At 42.7% G+C, this 25,575-nt stretch overlaps 1 protein-coding gene across 16 annotated transcripts in view; it reads left to right on the top strand.

Annotated features, from left to right (window-relative positions):
• CADPS (calcium dependent secretion activator) overlaps window positions 1-25,575 on the top strand; it is a 479,603-nt gene that overhangs the window by 290,975 nt on the left and 163,053 nt on the right. For all 16 annotated transcript variants that reach the window (XM_029242782.1, XM_029242794.1, XM_029242791.1 and 13 more), the window contains exons 9-11: window positions 1,115-1,254; window positions 10,911-10,977; window positions 21,231-21,339. In XM_029242782.1, coding sequence (XP_029098615.1) covers window positions 1,115-1,254; window positions 10,911-10,977; window positions 21,231-21,339 — 316 coding nt within the window. The remainder of the gene's footprint in view (window positions 1-1,114; window positions 1,255-10,910; window positions 10,978-21,230; window positions 21,340-25,575) is intronic.

Below are 25,575 nucleotides of genomic sequence, written 5' to 3'. Positions count from 1 at the left end.
CCTAGAAGGCTCGAGTGTCCACCCCTGAGACTCTGAGCCCCTCCTGTCCCTCTGCAGAGGTGAAAGAAACCCAGGAAAGGAGCCTGCCTTCCCTGTGCCTGGAAAAAACAGACAGCCTGCACCAAAGCAGGGCACAGTGCCACCGCAGAAACAGATCTTAGCAGGCCCAGCTTTGGTTGTGCCTGTATCTCGTCCACATTCCCTTCGTTTAGGGGATTTTCCAAATATTTCGCTCCTCCTTGAATGCACATTTCCTAGACCCCACGTGGCTCCTGAGTGAGAAGTCTTTCGTCGCATCCTGAAAAAGTGGATTTACTGGAGAAGTGGGTCCCCTTCTGGGTTCATTTACAGCATCTGTGACTGTGAGAACTGGGACAAAGATGCAAGTCATAGCACCGACTCTGAAGCACCCTGGTGAAAGGCATTTCCTAAGAACAGGTCCTTCTTCAAGCTGCATGTGCTTCCCTCTGGGCCAGGACAGGGTTGGGTGCTGTGTGATAAGGTGTCAAGTCCAGGTGAAATCACATTGAAATGTGGGACCCTAAGCATGTTCCTTCTCACCTCTAAGTCTCACATTTCTCATCAGATATTGCCCCTTCCCTCTTCCCCTTCAGCCTTGGAAGGATTTCTCCTCTTGACATAGCAGAAGAAATCCTGATGAATGGAAAAAAGAGTAGACTAGAGGTTCTGTCTAATATAGAAGGACACTTCTTTCTCTTATACATCCATCTTCTTATTTGAGGAGAGCAATGTGTGGAATACATTCTCAGCTCAGTGTTGTTTTAGTACTTCTGAACTTTAGAAAAGTACAAAAGCAGGATTACAGAAATTGTGATCCCTACTCTTACAGAATTAGCCAGAGAGAGAGAGAAGAGAGCAAAGAATGCCATTTTTGTCCTCAGCCCGGGCTGCTTGGCACCAGCCAGCCCTGGTAGGTGGAGCCTTGGATCTGAGTCCGATGCCCAGACCTCCACTTCATTTAACTGCCTTCCCGCTGGCTGTGGGACACGGATGAGACCCTCAATTCTCAGCAGCCAAGTTTCTCGTCTATGAAAACATGCCCATAACAGTGTTCCTATTTTCTGGCTAATATGATTGTCCTTTTTTCCTGCAGGTTATTCTCCATCCCACCCCCAACAGCCCCAAACAGTCAGAGTGGCACAAAATGACAGTCTCCAAAAACTGCCCCGATCAAGACCTCAAAATCAAACTTGCTGTCCGAATGGATAAGCCTCAAAACATGAAGCATTCTGGGTAAGTGTTCCTCCTCCAAGCGGTAATTTTGGACCCACCCCATTCATTTCTTAAAATATTTAAAAATAAAAATAGATAAAAGTTGATCTTCGGAGAACGACATGGAAGAAAAGCCAAAGAAATATGAGAGATTATTAAAATACCTGACTTTGATATTTACTATATAAGCTTCCTCAATTCTTATGATTACTGTATTTGCATTTGCTAAACCATCAGGATAGGGTCATTGCCTTATCCTTTTCTAATAGAATTTCCAGTACAGTTCAAAACCTTCCTAGACTCACGCTGGGTGATTCTGGTCTAAGAGGTTTTACTGGCCTCACATACCTCTTAAAGGCATCAGATCTTTCAGATTCTCTGAATCATGCACTTACACGTTCATTAACAACCATACCCAGGAGGTGTAAGCCGTTACTGTAGGGGACCTTCAAACGATCAACTCACGTTGAGTCAGTTTTAGTGTTTAGCATAACATTTAAATTAACCAGAGAGTAGAAATTTTATGATTGTCTTCAGTTTCTTAAGGTTTTAGAGGAATGACCAATTAAGTAATCTCAAGTAGGATAAAAAGAATAGGTAAACTGTAGTTTTATTTTGCAGATCAAACCAATGGTTTGTATAGGAAATGTTTATTGGCAAGTGGGTATGTGCTGAGCCCCATTGCCTATTAAACTAAATTGCTTGGACACCACTATCTCAGAAAATCTGACCACTTAGGAAGGAGCTGGGCCATTTAACTCTGACTAGGGGAATGTTTAACCAGTGGAAGGGAATGGATTGTGTTCCAAGGATTTTGCAGGTACCATTTGCCAACCAGCTATCATTCTGCTTACGTGTTTGTGAAAGGACTTAAAGTAATAAAACTGACATGAAAATTGAAGCTTGGTTATGCGCTAGAGATGTGGGGAATTCAAAAACCCAATACCAGGGGCTGGTCACTGATTAAGATAGATTTAAACAGAAGCCCATGAGAGGCCCAGGAGGGCGTGGTCGGGATAGGAGGTATACATCCCAGCAGCTGGGCACACCACAGCGGCATGCAGTCAGAGTAAAGAGCAGCGCCCTGGCCTTGGTGCCTCAGAGTTCTAGGGAACAAAGAGGGCTAAAGGTTTGAGTGAAAGATAGATACTTACTAGGGAGGGTATTGGAGGGGGTTGGGCATGGGGAACTCCAAAGGAAGCAAAGGTCTCCCACCAACTAGATACTGGCTGCTGAACCTGAGCTCTGGCTTGGATTTGGAGAATTTCCATGGCATTGTCTTTTTTTTTTTTTTTTAACATCTTTATTAGAGGATAATTGCTTTACAATGGTGTGTTAGTTGCTGCTGTATAACAAAGTGAATCAGCTGTACGTATACTTATATCCCCGTATCCCCTCCCTCTTGCATCTCCCTCTCACCCTCCCTATCCCATCCCTCTAGGTGGTCACAAAGCACCGAGCTGATCTCCCTGTGTTATGTGGCTGCTTCCCACTAGCCATCTATTTTACATTTGGTAGTGTATATATGTCCATGCCACTCTCTCACTTCGTCCCAGCTTACCCTTCCCCCTCCCCGTGTCCTCAAGTCTATTCTCTACGTCTGCATCTTTATTCCTGTCCTGCCCCTAGGTTCATCAGAACATGGCATTGTCTTGAGGCCAAAGTATTCCTAGAGTTTTAGGTGGGATTTTGGCAAAGTTCTTCTGCCTGTGGCCGTGAGAAGGCTGTAGGGGAATGAGCCAGGCCCCTGCTATACACGCTGTCCTTTTTCAACTGTCCACGATGAAGGGCTAGCTTTGCCTCATCTCAGTTAGCATCTCATGAAAATGTTTGTGACGTGTTTCTAAGGTCAGCTTTTCCTCCTTCTTATCATTATTACTGGCATATATTCCCAAAATGTTAAATGTGATTTCTCCCTAATATCCCTTCCTCTGCAATATAAACATCCTAGTTTCAAGACAAAGAATTTGAGAATTCTGTTAGGTTCCTGTAGCACCCAGGAACAGCGTTTGTGTCTTAAGCAAAGCATTGGCTCGTAAATACTTGGTAAATATTTGCTAAAGGAATGAGAGCATGAGTGAGCAGTTGGAGGGAAAGAGGGCGAAGTGAAGAGGGCAGAGCAGGCAAAAAAGAGAAACAGAAATATGAATGAATATATCTGTCCTTAAACCTACTTCTTAAAGAAACTTCCTTAAAAAGATCAGTAGCTCAACCCACTTTCTAGGCCCCTTTGAAGCTCTGTGCTAGGAGTTTTACAAACACTCTCTCGTTTAATCCCCACGGCAAGCACTTGACATAGGTATTACTTTCCTTACTGGACAAATTCCCATTTCCCACATTCTCTTCAGTTCTCTAACCAATCTGGATTAAGAAATTTTTCTCTTGATTCATTCATAAAATTACTAACATATTTCAGACCATCCTGACCCTATGGATGATAGAAGAAATCTGTAACTCACTTCTGACAGGCTCCACAGTTGATTTCATTTTACTAGGCTGCCATCTAAAAATTACCCCTGCCGGGAAATATACCAGGAGGGCCTAGGGCAGCTCTGCAAGGTGGACAGTGGGTACCTTAAAAACACTGTCAGACCCACTGTGGCCTAAATCAGGGCTGGACAACCTTAGCTACCCAAGGGATGATTCAAGGAAAATAAAAATGTTGCGAACTACATTTTTTTTCCATTTAAACTTAAAATAGCTTTATGAAGCCCTATTTTATGGGGAAGGAGGATAGAAATATCAGAACAGTGTCACAGCTTAAAGAATGAGAGAGAGAAAGGAATTTTTAAGAATCAACTCTGAGGTTATAAATTGTGTCTACTTCAATGTTTATTAAAACCTAGAGGAAACCTCAGAATTACTGTGAATTACTCCTTGTTGGTGGACTGTGGTTCCTGGAATGAGCCACTGAGCCATTCAGAATAACTTTATTGAATAGAAAAATGTCAGTGAGAAAATCAACACTAGCTTTTGGCCTTAAGACATGAGTATTAGGGATATCTGAGAATGAGCATCTCCTCGGTGGCTTTCTAATTTTTCATCTTTTATATCCATATGATGTTCTCAAGTTCAGGAAGTGCATCCACGTGCATTATCTCATTTTATCCCTGAAACAGCCTCCCAAGGATTAGTTATTATTATCCCTCCATCTTAATAAATGGCCTCTCCCTTCGCCCAGTTGCTCAGACCAACATCCTCAGCGTCATGTGACACTTTTCTCTCTCTCTCACCCTTCATCTCATCCATCATCACATTCTCGTCACTCCACCTTCAAGGTAAATCTAGAGTTCAACCTCTCATCACCACCTCCACACCATCATTCGAATCCAGGCCTCCCTCATTCTCCCTCTCACCTGTTGCACTTGTCTTGTCAGCAGTCCCCCTGCTGCTGTCCTTGCCCCCTGTAGGCTCTTTCCCACCCTGAAGCCAGAGTAATTTTTTTTAAAACACAAGTCAGATCCTGCCACTTGAATGCTGGAAAATCTCCAGTGATTCCCCATCTCGTTCAAAATAAAAGTCAGTGTTGCCTCTGTGGCAACAAGGCCCTATCTAATAAGGACACCACCACTATCTGACCTTGATCACGGCTCTAGCCTCCCTGACCTCCTTGCTCTTCCCTGAAGACTTCATGTGTACCCCCACTGCAGGGCCTTTGTCCCCACTGTTTCCTCTGCCTTGGATGCCCCTTCTCCCCCACCCAGATGTCCACATGGCTCACCTTGATTTCTGTGTGTCTCTGTACCTTATCGGAATGCCTTTCCTGGCCCATCTGTGTCCTCTGTCTGTCTCTTACTCTGCTTTGTTTTCACCAGAGCACTTACAGTCATCTCACATACCAGCTATTTCTTCATTTATTATTTTGTTGTCTGTCTTCCCCACTGGACTTTGAGTTCCTTGTCAGCAGGGGCGTCTGCCTTCTTTGTTCGAAGAAGCTAGTACAGGGCCTGACATGTAGTATAAGTCCAATAAATGTTGTTGCATAAATGAATGTGAATGAGTCAATCTCTGCAAATAAGGAAACTGAGGATTAGAGTGGTGAACACACTTGCCCAAGTCAGAGTAAGCATCAGAGCCAGGTCTAGAATTGTGTTATTTCTTTCCATTTGAAATGAAAGAAATCAACTTAACTGAGGACCTGAAACATGAATAAAATACAGAGCTTCCCATGGCTCCACTTGGAATTCATTCATTGCACCACAGCTTATAAGTCTTAGCCATGCTTTTTTTTTTTTTTTTTGGCTGAATATTTTTAATTTAATAAAAGCTATAAAACTTACATCCAAAAAGTTCAACAAACCCATGTTTAAGAAACATGAAAAAAATTACAGCAAGGTACAGTGTAAGTATAAAGCTAATAACCAGTGATAAAGAGAAAATCATAAAAGCAGCCAGAGAACAAAGAAGTGTTACACACAAAAGGATAAAACAGTTCTTGTTAGAAGCATTGCAAGTGAGAAGACAGAGGAGCAACACCTTTAATGTACTCAAGTCTATATATGCAATGAAAACATCTTTCAAAGTGAATGACAAAATAGTTACCCATGCTTCTTAAAATCCCCTTTCCTCTTCCACCTTCTTAGCTGTGCTATTGCTCTAGACTTCTTGTTTTCAAAACCATCACACTCCTCTCCCTTCCCCATAAGTCCCCAGGATACCACTCATATTGACACAGACTCTCAAACAGAACTACCTAGACTGACCTAATTCAATATATTTAGGATCCCACTTTATTTCCCATTGGCTTATTTTCTATAATTAGATCAATTAAATCAAGTTAGTTGATAGTGTTGTTTAAATCTTCTAAATCTTTACTGATTTTCTGCAAATTATTGAGATAGAGGTATTGAAATCTGACTATAATTGTGGATTTGTTTGTTTCTACTTAAGAGTTCTGTCCATCTTTGCATCATATATTTTGAAGCTCTGTTATTAGATGCATAAACATTTAAGATTACTGTGTCTTCTTGGTGAATCGACCCTTTTATCATTATAAAATGATCTTCTTTATCCCTGGTAATATTCTTGGTCCTGAAATTTATTTTGTGTGACAGTAATAAATATAACCACTCCAGATTTTTTAAAAACCAATGTTGGCATCGTAATTCCTTTCCCATCCTTTTATTTTTTGCCTCTTTGTGTCTTTAGATTTAAAGTGGATTTCTTGCAGGGAGCATAGAGTTAGGTCTACTGAGCACTTACTGGGGGCCAGTTACTGTGCTAACAACTTGACATGCATCATCTCCATCTGTCCTCACAACAGCCAGATGAAGTAGATCCTATGCTAACCCCATTTTACAGATGATTAAACTGAGGCATGGGGCAGCTAAGCCTAAAGACCTAAGGACCCAGAATTCCCACCTAGGTATTTCCACCTTGAGTTTGAGATGTAACCCCTCAGCTAAACTTTGGCTCACTGTACTAGAATGTTGATTATCTATTCATAAATCCAGATTTCCAAATATCTGGATAGCCTGAAGAGGTAGTTGAGGGTCACTGATGCCCACACAGGTAGATCTGTCTATGGAATGAAGAGCTGGAGCTGGGAAGCCACCTATATGTCTACAATGACAGAATTCCCCCTGCTCCAGGTACTTCTCATTCTGCTTAATGAGCGTGTTTCAACCTAAGAAAATATAGAACCAGAGCTGACTAGACGGAAACTGTACATTGTAGCCCTCAATTTTTCTTGGTTTTGACATCTGGTATGTGCCAAATTAGCAATAAATTCTGAGGAAGCCTCAGAGGGAAAGCCCTTCTTTCATGCAAACCAAATGATACTTCCCAAAGGAGCATTGTTCATTTTCCTCTGATCCCACTCAGCTTTCCCATTCAGAAGCCTTCAACCACAAGTCCTCTCTGTTTGATTGGAATAGCCATTCATGTTCTTAGTTCAATAAAGAAACCGAAGTTTGTCATCTATAAGAGGAAGAATAGCATGCTGAACAGGGCCCTCTGGAGCCAGAGTGTTCTGGGTGTAAATTCTGGCTATGTCATTCACCAGCTTGGCGCCCTGGAGAAATTACTTGACCTTTCTGAACTTCAGTTTCCTCAGCTGTAAAATAGGAGTGATAACATAATGACATACCGAGTAATAATTGCTTACTTTGTGCCAGATATTGTTCTAAGCGCTTTATGTTTCATTAACTTCTTTAATCCTCACAGCAACACTTGAAGTAGGTACCATTATTACTGTCCCCATTGTACAGATGAGAAAACTGAGGTAGAGACAAGTTTAGTAACTTGCCCAAGGTCATACAGGAACGTAAGCAACGTAAGCTTAAGCAACGTAAGCTCCAGATTCAAGCTCTTAACCCTTCCGGGTGGGTATAATAAATTCACATAAAGTACCTGGCACAGCACAGAAGACTAGTAAGACTTCACGAGCAGTAGCTAGTATTTTTATCATGAAGGAAAAAATTAATGATACCATATGAATTACATTCTGTGGGTTCACGTGAACTCCTTTTCCTACTTCCGTTCTCATCAGTTAAAACTATAAACACTTCAGAGGTCGTAGCTATGTTTGTTGTTTTGAATCTCTTTATGTGGATTCAAGTTAAGAAGTAAGAAAAATTGGTAGTAGCAGCCAGAAAAGTATGAGAGTTACAGCGTTGCTAGCCACTACTAAAAATAGAAAAATTTTCGCCCATTGTCTTATTTATCTTTTAATTCATCTATTTCCCTATGTACATATGTCCAAGGAGATTTCTTGTCACATATTTAGCTATTAATAACTACTCGTAACGATACACTTACCTCTGTACTCAAAGATATTTTATAATAAGGCTCATATTTATTATGCATCTACTTCCTGCCATGCCTCGTGCTTATACTTCACAAGCATCATCTCATTTAATCTCCACAACCACCCTGCAAGAGAGGGACCATTCCTGGCCCTGTTTTCCAGAGCACCGAGTGGTTAAGCATCTTGTCCAACATCTCAGATTAAGCACTAGAACTGGAACACTATACTCTTAATCGGTACAGACCAATAACCCTGTCTCTCCTTGGACCTGGCTGAAGGTTCCTGTTAGGTCCATTTCTGCCATGGATACATTTATATATTATTTCAAGAAGGTTAAGAACACTGTCCAGGGCAGCTAGGTAATCCACGTAACCAGAGCTGACCATGTTGGCCTCGGGGCTGATGCACTTACCAGCCGTCCAGCCATTTCCACAGCCTCAGTCCAGCCACCATCCTCTCTCTGTTGTCTACACTACTGTAACCGTCTCACTGGTGTCCCTGCCTTCTCTCTTGCCTTTTCCATCTACAGTGCATTAACCACTCAGCAGCCACTGGGATCATCTTAAATAGAAATATAATTGTGTCACTTCCCTGCTTAAAACCCTTCTATAGTTTCCCATCCTTATTTAGATGGAGTGTATTCCTGATCTAATTTGCCCATCAAAAGATCACTCTGTCTGCCATGTAATGAAAAGAGTTAGAGTGAAAGCAGGGAGACCAGAGAGGAGCCTGTTGCTGTGGTCTGGGTAGACATGATAGTAGCTTGAATGGGGAGTAGCAGTGGAGATAGAAATAGATGGGATATATTTTGGGAGGAAAAAAAAAAAAAACTCAAAGAACTTGGCAGTGGAGTGCATGTCTCTATGCAATGTGTGAAACTCTCATCAGAAAGTTTGATAAAGATGGCTCTGGTTTCCCAAGGCATTCATAACTAACTGAAATATGGCAAATGTATACTGACCACCTACCATACATCAAAAGCTGTGCTAGGAATTTAGAAAGGAAAATTTAGAAAAAAAGAACAAGTTTCCTTCCTTCAAGGAACTCACAATCCAATAGAAACAATACATATGAAAATAAAGAAATTATTGCAGTGTGATCATTGTAACTACCAGCAGAATTATGTGCAGGGCCCAGGAGGTGATGACATCACAGTAAGGATTCAGACTTAGGAAGAATATGAATTCTAACATAAGGAGCAGGGAGAAGGCATTCCGGGCACCATAACACGTGCAAAGTTATGGGGGTGTGCAACTTTATGGTGTGGTGAGGAATTACAGGTAACATAAGGCACAGAAGCTAAATTTAGAGAGTGAAGCATAGCTGGCAAACAAAGTCATTTTTAGGCCAGGTCAAGATGCTCCATTTTGTTTCTATAGACTAAGGTTTCCCTGGGTCTCTTCTTACCACTGATGGTACACAAGATTGTTTCGTGGTATACAGACAAGCATATATTAGTTAAGCAGTTATTTATGTATTTTAATGTGCATTATATAATATAAAATTAGTATATCAAAGCTACAATGTAAAGTTTCCTTTCAAAATAAATTTATTCTTGTTAAATACGTCAACTTAAAGAAAAAAGGCAAGTAAATCATACAACAGATGGACCGATCTGGGATAAATCATGGAAGTGCAAGATGAGTGGTCAAAGTTGCGGGCTCCCCTCGTGTCAGTGGGGGAGACTCACTGAAGGAGTTTCAGCAGGGAAATTCATACATGCAGATGGTAGGATCCGTCCCACGGCCAGGAGGAGGAGGAAATTCATTCTGGTGAAACCGATTAAGAGTTTCCTCTGTGGTTTACCATGGCCGTAAAATGTGTGCTGGGACTGAAAGAGTGGAGGTGTGAGCAAAGTAAGGAACTTGGCAGGAGGTAAAAATCAAGTGCACTTGGTAATTAAAGAATCAGCATGAAGAAGCAAAAGGACCCGGAAGACTCAGATTCCTGGCATGAAGGTCTGAGTACTTCGGCCAGCAGCCACTGCTACGAGCCCCTGAAATTTGTCAAACAGTGTACATTTTAATTAGGTGCATTCTTCATTGTGTTCCAAAGCAGAAATTGTGTCTGATTCCAAGTGTAGTGGGGATTTGGAAGTTGTCCAGTTGGGTTTTGATAGCACATAAAGCCAGTTTTGGAACTCGAGGATTTGGTTGGGTTTGAGTATGACCAGATCTCTCTTCACTTGGTCCAATAGAGCTTGAAAACCACCAGCCTCACTTCCTTGATCAATGCCAGTTCAACGCGTATCAATCCATCAGGCCAACGGGGTAATTACGAATGAATTAGTAACACTGATCATAAAATCTCCAGACAGCTTTGAAGTGTGCTTTTGTTGTTCTCAACCCTCCTTTAACTAAATTTTTTCTGCATAAAGATTAATTTCCATCAACAGAAGAGCAATTCGGGGAGAGGGACGGGTGAAGGGAGGACTTTCTATGCCGACTTGAAACTTCCTTTATGTAATGTAACTACATTTGCCGGAATTACAGCAAAAGCAGACAAGGTTTGCTTTGTTTACTAAAGGTTTTCCTGAAAGAGACTTGACAGGAGGTGAAAGAGTTGGAGTTGTGAGATTTAGCACTGTTTTTTTCTCTCCTGTGCAACAGCTCTCAGGAGTTTACCTACCTATAAGAGTTTAGCACATAGACAAATTAAGGTACAATGTAACATTTTCCAAGGTGTTTCCTGGAATCAGTCAAGGTTCTAAGGCAAGTCTGATGATGGGCCACAATTCCTCCTACAAACCAAAGTAAACCCTGCCTGCTGCTCTTCATTCTTCTCAACCACACAGCTCCAGAGTCTGCAATCTGTTCCTGAGCCCTGTGAATCTCCTTGTTTGCGAGCACCCAGCTTCATGGTAAAAGTGAGTTAAACAGCTCACTAGCTCAAGCATTAACGCATCTCTGGTCTTTTTGCTTTCCTTCAGGTATTTATGGGCCATCGGTAAGAATGTCTGGAAGAGATGGAAGAAAAGATTTTTTGTCTTAGTGCAGGTAACTCTTCAACTCTAATATCAGTCTTAAGAGCCATTATTTTTAAAGATTCGATAGGATTCATTAATGTTTTTGATATAATTTACCTTAAGTGCACAAAGCTCAAGTGTTTAACTCAGTGAATTCCTATATGTTACTTATGCATGCAACCACTGTTCAGAGGGATACAGAACACTTCCAGTACCCAGAGCGCTCCCTTCTGCTCCTTTTCCTTTTTACATCACTTTCAAGTTCTAAAAGTTAATGCATGCTCACAATTTTTTAATTCTAACAATACAGAAATATATATGAAATGTGGGAGCAGTATAACTCCCACCCCTGCCAGCGATGCAGGAACCCAGGGAGGGAGCAAGTGTGTGCCTGATTAGGGTAACAGGGACACTAACATTATTTTAGAAGAACCTGCTGTTTCTAAAAGCACTAAGGTAGTCATTATGAGAAAAACCAGAATTGAGTTGGACTTTTTACATCTTTTTCATTGTTTAGTAAGTTTGATTTTGAATCACCTGTGGAAGAACATTCCAGTCTTCTTGATGTCTGAGGCTTCCAGACCCCCTATAATTATGTTTAACCATCTAAATATATCTTTCCACATAGGCCTTTTTTAAATAATCAAACTCTTCCTGTTGTTCATCAACTTGCTTTTTTGTTTTTGAACATAGTCATTGTAGACATTGTTTCATGAATGCACATATAGCTCAGATTCTAATACCTGTGGAATTTTCCTTTTGGAGGTACTTTGGGCTTCCGCAGTTGGAACTATCATTAACCATGCAGCAGGGTACATCTCTGTATATAAAGATGCAGGTGTAGATATAGATATTGATGTTAATAATACATCAGTAATATATAAATAATATTATTGCCCTCTTCATTGTATCTTTAAGAAAAAAAGATTCCAGAAATAGTAATGCATGTCCTTGAAAATCTCCATGCCCCCCCTTTTTTTTGGTTTGTTTGCTTTTTGCATCAGGATTTTTCAGTTTACAAAGGAATTTGTCATTGCCTTTTTTTAATTTGCAAGCTCCACCAGAGCATGTGAGCTATAATTCAATTTGCCAAAAGTTAATTTATTCTGTCCTCTGAAAGATGTCACAAAGTGAGTCAACTTGTAATTTAGTGACGAAAGGTGTTTACTGGGTTATTGTGTTGGCTATGAGCATTGAATAGTATTTTGAGCACTACGGATTCTGAAATCTCACAATAAAAGCAGCTGCCTCTTAGTCTAAATGGCCTTGAAAGTTCCACCAACCCTGAGCTTCTAAGGCTACACCTTCTACAGATCTACTCAAGCTTCTACTGTGTCTCAAAGGCAAACAGCATCTGTCTTGCATCTAGAAGCAAGAGGTAATCTTTGCTTTCATAATCACTATGGGATGCAACAAAACCTTAAAATAAATTAACCAAAGGAAAACTTTGGAATTATTCCCAGCCATCCAAATAAGCCCCAGCTAAGTGATGGAAGACATTTCATCCAGAGATACATTTCCTCAGAATATCAGCTAACCAACATTTATTGAGTACCTATTTTGTGAAGGGTACATTGATAAGTCATAGAGAAGAACTGGGAGACCTGGTCTCTCACTTCCAGAAGAGGATCTCTTACAGTTCTTTATAGGCAAATAGCAGAAACAGACTCAAGGTAAGTAAGGTTTTTAAAAAAGTGTATTGGAAGGCTCTTGTGGCAGTTCATAGGATTGGTGATAAAAGCTAGTACCCAGAGTAGTTCCAGAAATCCAGGTGGTGGGAACCATGACCAGTGTCATTGACATGGCTGTAAGACAAAATCAGCTCAGACTGTTTTCTGTCTTTGTGTCTCCACTTGAGGACCAAATCTGAGAGAGGGAATTGGATTGGTCCAGCTTGTGTCACACCAGCTTTTCAGAAGGGCAGACCATGTTGCTTTGATTCACAGTGCCACTGAGCTGTCTCCAGTGCAAAATCAGCATGCCATTACCAGAAAAAGAAATGGATGCTGAGTAGGCAAAAACAGCTGATATCTACCCTAAAGAGAGCATGTAAGTGAAGTGACAAGACACATAAAAAAAAAAAATACCTAGGAATAAACCTACCTAAGGAGACAAAAGACCTGTATGCAGAAAACTGCAAGACACTGATGAAAGAAATTAAAGATGATACAAACAGATGGAGAGATATACCATGTTCTTGGATTGGAAGACTCAACATTGTGAAAATGAGTATACTCCCCAAAGCAATCTACAGATTCAGTGCAATCCCTATCAAACTACCACTGGCATTTTTCACAGAACTAGAACAAAAAATTTCACAATTTGTATGGAAACACAAAAGACCCCGAAGAGCCAAAGCAATCTTGAGAAAGAAAAACGGAGCTGGAAGAATCAGGCTCCCAGACTTCAGACTATACTACAAAGCTACAGTCATCCAGACAGTGTGGTACTGGCACAAAAACAGAAATATCGATCAATGGAACAGGATAGAAAGCCCAGAGATAAACCCATGCACATATGGTCACCTTATTTTTGATAAAGGAGGCAAGAATATACAATGGAGAAAAGACAGCCTCTTCAATAAGTGGTGCTGGGAAAACTGGACAGCTACATGTAAAAGAATGAAATTAGAACACTCCCTAACAACATACACAAAAATAAACTCAAAATGGATTAAATACCTAAATGTAAGGCCAGACACTATCAGACTCTTAGAGGAAAACATAGGCAGAACACTCTATGACATAAATCACAGCAAGATCCTTTTTGACCCACCTCTAGAGAAATGGAAATAAAAAACAAAAATAAACAACTGGGACCTAATGAAACTTCAAAGCTTTTGCACAGCAAAGGAAACCATAAACAAGACGAAAAGACAACCCTCAGAATGGGAGAAAATATTTGCAAATGAAGCAACTGACAAAGGATTAATCTCCAAAATTTACAAGCAGCTCATGCAGCTCAATATCAAAAAAACAAACAACCCAATCCAAAAACGGGCAGAAGACCTAAATAGACATTTCTCCAAAGAATATATACAGATTGCCAACAAACACATGAAAGGATGCTCAACATCACTAATCATTAGAGAAATGCAAATCAAAACCACAATGAGGTATCACCTCATACTGGTCAGAATGGCCATCATCAAAAAATCTACAAACAGTAAGTGCCGGAGAGGGTGTGGAGAAAAGGGAACCCTCTCTTGCAATGTTGGTGGGAATGTAAATTGGTACAGCCACTATGGAGAACAGTATGGAGGTTCCTTAAAAAACTAAAAATAGAGTTACCAGATGACCCAGCAATCCCACTACTGGGCATATACCCTGAGAAAATGATAATTCAAAATGACACATGCACCCCAATGTTCATTGCAGCTCTATTTACAATAGCCAGGACATGGAAACAACCTAAATGTCCATTGACAGATGAATGGATAAAGAACATGTGGCACATATATACAATGGAATATTACTCAGCCATAAAAAGAAATGAAATTGAGTTATTTGTAGTGAGGTGGATGGACCTAGAGTCTGTCATACAGAGTGAAGTAAGCCAGAAAGAGAAAAACAAATACCATATGCTAACACATATATATGGAATCTTAAAAAAAAAAAAAAAATGGTTATGAAGAACCTAGGGGCAGGATGGGAATAAAGATGCAGACCTACTAGACAATGGACTTGAGGACATGCGGAGGGGGAAGGGTAAGCTGGGACAAAGTGAGAGAGTGGCATGGACATATATACACTACCAAATGTAAAATCGATAGCTAGTGGGAAGCAGCCGCATAGCACAGAGAGATCAGCTCGGTGCTTTGTGACCACCTAGAAGGGTAAGATAGGGAAGGTGGGAGGGAGGGAGACGCAAGAGGGAAGAGATATGGGGATATATGCATATGTATAGCTGATTCACTTTGTTATAAAGCAGAAACTAACACACCATTGTAAAGCAATTATACTCTAATAAAGATGTTAAAAAGGAAAAAAAAAGATTTAAGATGAAGATTTCAAATGCTGGAATAAAAAGAAAAAAAGATACATTAAAAGAGGCAGCTCTGGATTATGGGTGATTCTCCCCTTTGCATGCTTCTCACCTGGCAGAGCAGCCTCCCTTAGAATCACTTGTGGTCTGGCCTCCCTCAGTAGACCATGTGCTGTTTCAGGGTCAGTTCTGTTTCCAACTCGTCTAGCTGTGGTTCCCTCTTTACCCCACCACACACACACACACACACACACACACACACACACACACACACACACTCCAGCTCAGTGTCTGGCATGGCCATTCAGGAAGTGTTTAGTGGAAGAAAGAAGGAAAAGGAAGAGAGAGAAAAAGAGCCCAGGCAATGCTTCACGTGGTTCTGAGAAAGGAAAGATCATGTGACCTAGAGAGTGGCTGGTGACACCTTCCAGGAGGAAGTGGGGTAAGTGGCCTTGTCATGTAATATGGAGTCTCTCCTCCCACTGAGGTAGCCAGTTACTGGACACAAGACTTTTCTCTGACAATCTTTGAAATGATGAAGTACTTAGAAGATGTCACTGACCTCTTACTTTGGGAGAGATTTTAGGGGAGAAAAAAGCACTTCAGAAAAAAAAAGAGGAATTGTGCTGAAATTATTAGTGAAGCCGTGTCTATACGATATATACTGAACCCAAAAGAAGAGAATGGTTGTTCTAGGCCGTGTGACTGGAGCACAGACGTTTTAGGGCCTTCACACTGAGCCTTCTACCAAGAGAAGATAAGAAGTGCTCAGTAGCTACAAAGCAAGCTATGTGCTCACTTCTGAAAATCAGAAAAGGGCATCCAAAGCCTGTCTACAGCTCGGCATTTTTCCTACAAGGATTTCAGGAGAGGTTTCATGTACATGTGATTCTCACTAGCTTTAAAGAGCCCTTGAGGTACCCTGGGGACATGCATCCCCCAAATTCAACCTTCTGTTTCAGCCTAAATCCAAAGTCTCCATTAACACCTTCTGTGGCCTGCAGAGGTGATATGACAGCCCCACCATCACAAAGGTAATGGGGGAGCCAGGAGGAAAACTCAAGTCTTCTGTTTCCATTTTTGTCCTGTTCACTACAACAGTGTCTACAAGCAATTTTGGTGGCCTACCTAGAAAATACTGCATCACTTTTAGATTCTTCTCAATTTTTCATCTCTGCTGTTTAAGTGATCACACAGGCATTCTATCAAAATGATAAAGAACAACTTAAGCCCTCTGAAACAACCCCAATGCCAACAGAGTTGCAGGAGAGAAGTTCAAGGCCCTCAGTCCTGGCCCAATTCAGGGAAAGCAAAAATATCCCAAGTTGCTTGAAAGAAAGATGGCAGCTCAGGCAGTGACCACAGGCGCCCAGCAGCTGCATGCAGTGTTGAATCCAGTCTTAGGTACAAATGATTTTCAGTTTCTCTAAGCCACCACACCCTTTCACTGAAATGCAAAAGTGAAAACAGGAGAACCAGTCTGGTCAAATATGGGGAAGGGTGAGGGAGCTGAGGAAGAAAGCAGATTCTCTCCATCCTGCCCCCAACTCCCCAGCAGCCTCAGAGGGATCTCTGTGGGACAGTGTGAAACCACCACATAGGAGTCATAGCTACCCAAGTGACTTACTGAATGTGCCTTTCTATTCAGGCGCCGGGTCTCATGGAGTGTTTTTTGTAGACAGCTGGTAACACATAATTTCCAACGTGATTATGAGTTCTGTTAGATTTAATACAAGGAAAATTGTTTGAAAAGCCTAAGGAGAACACATCCAGCACCAGTCTCCTCAAAGTTCATCTCCTCTCCCACCCCAGCTGTCTGTCTGTCTGTCTGTCTGTCTGTCTGTCTCTCTCTCTCTCTCTGACACACGCACACACACACACACACACACGCACACACAGAGAGAGAGAGAAAGAGAGAGTCTACATTTCTGTCTGTAATGCAAAACTATTAAATTCTCTCAGGGAGATTTCCTTTTAGAGCTACTACCTTGGGGAACCAAAGATAGGTTATAAATGGGCTTCCTACTAACCAGGGACAAAGGCCACCCTTAGAGGGGTGTTGAGCCAAAGCAGCAATTCCCGTGTTTAAGGATCGAGGCTAAAATGATTATGGATGTGGCTGGAGTCTGCCCTACCAGCTCTGAAGGGAATGAAGCAGTTGCAGGGTGTTTCTCTCCCAGAGACTTCAGTGTTCCTACACAGTGTCCTCCAAGTATGGCCCTGGACTGCCTGCACTGGGTGTTTTGTAAAATGCAGAGGGACTTCCCTGGCGGTCCAGTGGTTAAGACTCCGTGCTCCCAACACAGGGGGCACGGGTTTGATCGCTGGTCGGGGAGCTAAGATCCCACATGCCATAGGGTGCAGCCTAAAAATAACTAAGTAAATAGAGTGCAGACCCCAAGGACCATCCAGAAGCGTCTGATGCGCAGAAGACTCTGAGATGGAGCTCAGGAATCTGTATGCTTCACAAGCAGCCCAGGAGATCCTGATGCAGGGGGTCCAGTGACCACCTTTGGAGAAACACTGCCTCAGAGGTCATTGTCCCTTTTAAACTGAAGTCTCCCATTCCTTTTCGACCACACTCTCTCAGAGTTTATGTTCTCCAAGGAACTGAGCATCAGAGTAGCTAAACAGATGATTTTGTGCAAATGGCATGACAAAGCCTCTCAGCTGTGTTCCTTGAAACCCCAGTATATGCCCTATGAACATGGCTGCAGACCCTAACACAAGGATTAAGGAGAAACGGGTCCCCGGCACCCTGAGTCAAGACATTGCTGGGTAAACTCATTCTAAACCCCAGGGGCCATGGTAAGGAGCAAATATGTTGATTACCGTTGTTAGGAACGGCGACCAAACCAATGTTAATGATGAAGGTGCCAATTCCACGAGCTCCACCCTGAGCTCCCCACCTTGGGTGTGGGAGGAGAGGAATGGAAGAAGCCAACCCATCATCCAGACCAGGTTAGAAAGCCTCACCTCTGTCATCTTTTTATTCTAAAATATTTTTCTTCTGTGCCCCAAAGATTTCTGTACTGTGTTAAGGACACGTCTTATCCCTATTTCGCATTGGAGGAAACTGAGGCTGAGGCTGGTTAAATGACTTGCTCAAGGTCAGTGGCTCATAGGCAGCCTATGTGAATCCTAACATAGGCCTTCTGATTCCAGATGTCTTCCAGGACACCAAGCACTGAGATGGCACTGTGCTCAAGGAGGTTTATACAATGTCCTAGATACAGTGTCCTAGAACTCACACACCTTGCATCAGTTAGAGACAATGTGGTCCCTAAATCATAACCTGTTTAGGATTCCCTAGAGATAATATAATGTACCCAAATTCTGACCGTTCCAGTTTTCAAAAAAATCTAAATCTGAATGAGATAAGATATTGTCTGATAATATAAAACACCCTATAATACAACAGTTGTCACCCAGAAAACAATATTAAGTTAACTATGAAAGTGAATTGTAAGGCATATAATGAATGATTTATAGGTGAATGAATTATAGGTGAATGATTTATAACTGAATGAATGTTCATTCTTCCCACTCAACTTCACAATGGCCCTAAAGGGCATTTGCATTTATGTTCTGTTTGTAAATGACAACAGTCAGCCCGAATTAGCTTAAGTTTTAGAAGAGGAAGAAATATATTGGTTAGTTCATTAAATTACTAATTAACTAAAGAGTTTTCTGGCATGGCTAGGTCCAGAGCTTAAACAAAGTCATCAAGACTCAGTCTCTCTATCTGTACCATCTGTTGACTGTACTTTCATCTAAGCCGACTTCCCCCCCGTCAGGCAAGCTCTCTCAATGCAGCACACTCTGGAAGGTCAAGGCTTAAAACAGTTTAGCAGCTCCCAGACCCTTGCTATTCCCTCACACTTCAAGCTCTCTAGAAAGTCTGAGGCTCCCTCCAACCTTGCAGTAATTAGAAATATGCAAAAACAAGTCATTTCTTCTCTCCTCCTTTTTTTCCTAAAGTAAGTTGCCAAATTCCAGATTAAAATGGTCCTAATAAACCAATTCGAGTTTTTTTGAGCCCCAAGTTTGCCCGGAAGAACTTCAACAGTATCACCAGAAGGGGGCAGCAACATACAGTGCTCCAAGAAGCAAGGACCTGAAATAGAAAAAGGAAAAGTCAGAAAGCCCCAAGCATGTAGTAAGAGTAAATGCCTGAATCTTGAAATAACAGCCTTCTGTCGTGATATTTCTCTGATCTCAAGTAAGTGTCTGCAATCGTCTATTTGGCTAATCATCGTATTAACGAACTATATCATCTCCGTGTTGCCAGAGAGGTAAAAAAGCATTGCAGAACTGTTCCAGCAATGTCTGTGTTCACTATCATGCCAGGGGGTGTGGGAGATAGGTTGTTCGTGGGATCAGTAGTAGATTGGAGAAACATGTAAATTTGGGAGGGAGAAAACCTCTTTATTGGATGGTACATACTCATTTTTCTAGAACCAATCAGACTCAATTAGTGAATGCCTGTTACGTGGTAGATTTCGCTCATGGCAAGGGGAATATAACCAAGGTATGACTCCCTAGGCATACCTTCAAAGGATTTATAATCTAGTAGGCAAATACACCTCCTCAGCTACTTTGTGTTAGGACGTTAGTGCCAAATGCATGGCAACTGCTTACGTAAATGCATAAATTGAGTATTTGCTAGGTGAGTGTCACACACGGTGTGAAAAGCCCTTCACTGCTCTGTTAATCCTCCAGTCACAATAAGACACAGGTAAAATACAGATGAAGACTCTGAGTTATATATATGACAGCTTCTGAGAGCTGGGATGGGGCCCCAGGCCTATGTGACCCCACCCAAAGCTTGCACTCTTAAATCCTCCTTTTTAGAAGAGAACTTTATTAGTTGTTCTGCTTATTACAGAGCATAATACATGTCCACTTATGAACATACTCTGAGTGGCTTTATGTTTCCCTTGAAGCCCATCAAGACCTTGCAATATAAGGAACAGATTCTTCAAACCATATGCGTGATCAAGAAACCCACGTCGGGCAGAAGTTTTCATCAGGAACCAACAGAGGGCAGCAATAGATAAATCAACCAGTAAAACGTTCTCCCGTGGACTCCCTTTATCTTGCCACTGGGCCCTTCAGGCTGAGGACTGTGGGAGATGTGTGCAGGCTTTGAGAGCACCAATTTCTTACCAAAAAAAAAAAAAAAATCAGACCCATGGAGAAGGAGATAAAAAATGTCCCCTGCCGGGATCAAAGTTCACTTAGTAAACGTCTGTTTTAATAAAGGGAACTAAGATGAGGGATGTGGCACTACTTCACTAAGACGTTTGACATCGCGGATGGTAAATACGCCCCTGAGCTTTTAGCCCGAAGCCTGAAGGAGTCTTGCTTTCCCCCGGGCTCCTTGCAGACAAACCAGATGTAGAAATGCTAAGTATCTACGCGGGGTCTGGATGCACCGAGGCGACAGGAACCTGAAGGCTGGCCTGTAGCTGCAGAGCCCGCGCCCAGCGCTGACGTGGGCTGATGCCCGTGTGCGTCGTGAGGGCCACACCAGTGACAACAGCCGTGCCGTCCAGGGCTGAGGATGGCTCTCCCATGACTGGCACCTAGAGATCAAGCATTCATTGCTTGTGACAGCATGTCACTCCTGCACTTGTCTGAGATGAAGGGAAGACTTTTCAAAGTGACCAAAAGCACTCCTTCAGTGGCAAGGGGGAGGATGGGCTGAGACATGCGGCTCAGTGCTGAGAACTGGCCTGCAAAAAGTAAAATACTAAAAGAAACGGAGGGCATAAATAAATGCATAAAAGTCTAGTCCCTAACTTCTGACCGAAAGGCCTGTGTCAAGTCTGAGAGCTTGACAATCTCAGCCAGAGCCAGGGCCATAGTCATATCAGGTAAAAACTAAAAAATTGCTGCTATGCAACCAGTTTTGACCTACCCAAATGTCAGTTTCATGTAGCTCAGCCCAATTAAACTAGTAGCAGTAATGATAATAGCTAACTTTTGTCCAGCACTTCCTAAGCATCCGGGAAAGATTCTAAATGCATTCTACTTATGAACTCATTCAGTCCGCACAATAAGCCAGTGAGAAGGTGGGTTCTCAGATTATATCCATCTACAGATCAGGTAACAGGACCTGAGAAGTCTTTTAACTTGCTCCAAGTCACACAGCCAGGAGGTGGAAAAACTCAATTTGAACCCAGCTCCTGAGTGCAGGGCCTCAGGGGAAAGGACAGGCTTGAACACGGAGGGTTTTTTTTCAAGGAAAATGGGCCCTAGGGAACCATCCTCACAATGTGTGCTTTTCTTTTTTAGGTGAGTCAGTACACGTTTGCCATGTGCAGTTACCGGGAGAAAAAAGCGGAGCCTCAGGAACTTCTCCAACTGGATGGCTACACTGTGGATTACACGGACCCCCAGCCAGGTACCCGCCCACCCGCTAGGCTGTGAACCCATAAAAATCTCCCCCTTCCCACATGAACATTCAACTAACATTTTCTGGGCACTTCCTCCCTGTTGGACACTAAGCCACCTGGACGAGTAAATGCCATTCCAATCAAGGGCTTTGTTTTGACTCAAGGGATCCTCATAAAACCAAAACGAAAACAGAATACGTTTTTCTTCTATGTAGCTGTGCCCATATCAAATTTGTACTCCACCCTAGAATGTTCAAAAGAAATTCCTGAAAAATAAGTCCTACATGTACACCAACGACTTTGTGTGTGTGCGTGTGTGTGTGTGTGTGTCTTGTTCACCAGTGATGTGTGGGCTTGGCAGGTATTGCGTCTGCATGTCCAAATAAACCTGTCCTGTACGTCCACATTTGTTAACTACACACTTGTTAACTACAATTCAAAGTTAGCTGATGGTACTTGAAAAGAAAGTCCTCGCTAAATGGTTTTTTTCCTAAAAAGACACTAATCTACAGTGTAGACATGCAAGCTCCTCAACCTTATATAACTAAGAACCACGCAAACGGTAGTATTTCTCATAAGTTCTACATTGCATAAGTTCCACATCCTGCCCCCTCACACCTCTCCCCCCACCCATTTTATCTTTTTCCCAGAAAGAGATGAATAGAAATCCGCCTCAAGGAACCTTCAAAATGGGGGGGAGGGGCGGTGCGAAATCATTTCAGCATATTAATGAGCAACAGGCACCAACAGCCCTCTCCCAGAGAAGTTTATTTTTATGCCAAATCTGCACAAGGAAAGCATTTCCAACCATACTGCATTATTTGGCCCAAAACCTTTTTTTCTACTCCCATATTGCTCTTCCACATGCAACAAAATACACATAAAGGAAAAACAGAGTCTGAGAGAAGATGGGGTGTTAACCTGGAAAGGTGTGGCTGGGAAGACCTTTGGCCCAGCCCACTTAGGAAAATTAGCAGTGGGCTTCAGAATCCCAACCCGGAGTGCTTTGGACCAGCCCCGCCTCCTCAGACTTCTGTAGATAATTAGCATCCTGCCAGAGCACAGTGATACAGAGCTGACCACGTAAGGCATCAACTAAAGGCTCTGCCTGGAAATCCCTCCTCATCAGTAGAACCTACAAGTTTGAGCCAAGTTCGTGCAACAACTCATGGAAAGGTTGTGGCCCCTGTATTAAGAAAGCAGCCCTCGTGGCATTCTGTGATGGTTTGTGGTCTCAAACCATTGAGTTCCCTTCAAAGAAACAGAGTCCCTCTTTCCTAGGACCTATATTTTAAAGTGGGAGACTCAAGGACCAACATGAGAAGGAAAAACAATACCATCTCATGACACTACCTTCTTTTAAGCCAGTTTACCATTCCTTTCCTCTACGTGATGGCGTTTGGATTTTACCACAATCCACCAATTATATGGGACCCGGATTATCATCTCATTTTGTAAAGGAAGAAGAGCTGGGACTTGGGGTCTAACCCGTCACACCCCCTGGCAGCTGCAGTAAAACATAGCTCTGTGTACAGCTATAGCAAAGCTAGAGTTGTTATTTTATCATTCAAACGCAGAATTCTCTTCCTGCGGCGGGGAGGGCAGGAGTGGGGAGAAAGCTGTTCTGTCTACATGCAAAAGGGGTAACTGTGCATATGTATTATAAAAGCTTCTCTTCTTTTTTTCACATTGATCCCATGGGATATAATTTATAAATTCCTTTACCAAGGATGTCAATGGAAAGTAAAGTGATTATGTTCTTGAGAATAATAAGCGGAATCCTCTCTGCCTTTCCGTGTGCCAAGTCCTAGTTATTTTCAAAGCAATGTTTGATTGAAAATGGAGATTCAAGTACTCCCCATCGTCATGAGAAAAGTCTAACCCAGAATTTCTTAAAGAGTGCTTATGGAAAATAAGAGTTCCTGGACCCCAAACCTAACCAAGAACCAGAAAGGGGAGGGCAGAATCCTCCTATTTCAATAAGCACTCTAGGGGATCCTTATGTATAGTAAAGTTTGCCAGCTGGAGATCAGGGTAATGCACAATTTAGCCAGTGTCTTCAGAGATTTGTGGAGTCTCTCCCTCTGCTCCCTGAAAGGTGAGTGTGCACCTGGAGCACGACTTCTGGGTCCATCTGTCCCCCCTCTCCTCTCAGCTTTATCCTGGTTGTCAGTGGAACCAACTGGTGGAGATGTTTATGGGGCAGGTAGCCTTGTAGCATGGACATCCTTGCCTTTGTACCAGTCTGAGATCCAGCACTCATCCAGACATAATCACTTGCTCTAAATCAACTCTACCTGTTTAGGGTCCTTGAAAGATTGGTTTGGGGAACTGGTAAATAAGTGTAAGTAAGTTTTACATTCAGGGCCATCATTTTAATCAAAAGATGAAAACACTACACTTTACCTTTCCCTGGGTATGGTTGGAAGAGTACGCAACGATCTCTCAATTCCTATTAGATCGAGTAATTAAGTCTTCAAGTAGGATATTCATTCAGAATAATTCAGTGGCACAATTTAAACAACTAAATTAAATCTTTGACAACTCAACTTTACCATAATAAACAGACCACGTCCATGTGTGTTGTTGGAACGGCAATCCCCGGCCGGGAGCTGGCCGACATTCCTTGCCTGGTCTGCCTCCATCCGTTCCCAGACGTGTCCTCTTGCTCTTGACAGGTCAGTACCTGGGGGGTATTCCGTGGAGAGCCCAGGCCCTGTCACACGTTGCATTTTGCAGATGCCGTCCCCGGCAACCGCTGCCTTGCCCAAGACAGCTGCCTAGGAGCACGTGTTGATGTTCGCATTGCCTTCTCCTTCCTTGGTTTTCTTTCAGCTAGTTTCTCTGCCCTCTCCTCACCCTCAATGGTGTGTCCGTGGTCTCCCACGCTTCCTGGAAAAGCTCTGGTACTCTCCGCTGCCGTCACTGTCCTTGCTTGTGCTGCTATAGATGTGTCTGTTTGCCCCACTCCCTCCACGATTAGGCTTCACTCTGTTGTTAATAACTGATCCTCTGCGAGCAGTTGCTGTGTGCAAGGCGTGCTGTCCGGCTCTGCAGCAGTCCGGCACAATGCTTATGGTCACCAGCTCTAGAGTCGGACAGCCCGGGCTAGAAGCCCAGCTCTGATGCTTACAGCTCCACTTTGCGTTCGTGGGATAGTTAGCTCCTTCTCTGTGACTCAGTTTCCTCATTTATACAGTGGGAATAAGAGTACTTGCTTCCCAGGGCTGTTGGGAGGATTAAATAAAAAATCTGAACACTTAGCATCTTTCCATCTCTACCTCTCTACATCCCAAGGCAGCCCCATGAACTGACTTTCTGACTGTAGCTCCAGGAACACAGTGTCCCTATTCCCAGCTGTGGGCCCTGGCAGACGGGAGGTGGTGGGGCAAGGAAAAGGACCCATCCAGTGATGTCTAGCCTGCAGATCACCTACGGTACCATAGTAGCTTATCCCGAAGGTTACCATGAGACTAGACTACAGGAGCTCTACTGACCCCACTCTTCCTTTTAGCTCCTTGGTACCCACTTTTCAGGGGTTAAAGCATCCCTCAAGGCTCTTCTTCCTCTCTCACCCTGCAGAATTTTCCTTCTTATGGTTGTATCCATTCATTTCATCAGGTTTTCCCAGCTTGCTAACTGTACATCATCCTGTCCAAATCACACATTTTAAAACTCTCTGTAAGAAATGAACCAAAATATTCCTTCATAATCATAACCACCATAATGGTGCACCACTAGACCCTTCATATAAAGATGATGCTATTTATTGTTCTAGAATCCCTGGCAATTCTAAGTGCAAAACTACCAACACAAGCACAGGCAATATCATGTGCAAAGGTCCTGAGGTGAGAACACACCTGGAGTGTTCAAGGAGCAGCAAGAGGCCAGCATGGCCATCATGACTTGGGTGCATACAGGGGCACGTGAGAGAGAGAGTAGTAGGAGAGGATGGTAGAAGTAGTGAAGGGTCAATTCATGTGGGGCCTTGCAGGCCCTGTCAGAACCTAGACTCTTCCTCTGAGTGAAATGCAGAGCTACTGGTAGGTTTTGAGCAGAGGGGTGGCATGATCTGACTCTTACGCTAAACCGATTACTCTCGCCCCCATCTGGAGAATCAAGCATAGAGAGTGAAGATGGAGGCAGATGGATCAGATAGGAGGCTATTGAAATAATCTAGGTGAGAGATGAGCATGGCTGAATTCAGGGTGGCGGCATTCGAGAAGGCAGAATGGGTCAAATTC

Source organism: Monodon monoceros, unplaced genomic scaffold (genome assembly GCF_005190385.1).
Source record: "Monodon monoceros isolate NGI ecotype Baffin Bay Population unplaced genomic scaffold, NGI_Narwhal_1 Super_Scaffold_3, whole genome shotgun sequence".
Classification (NCBI taxonomy): domain Eukaryota; kingdom Metazoa; phylum Chordata; class Mammalia; order Artiodactyla; family Monodontidae; genus Monodon; species Monodon monoceros.
The sequence above is the reverse complement of the archived record's forward strand: the minus strand, read 5'-3'. Positions and strand labels throughout refer to the sequence as shown.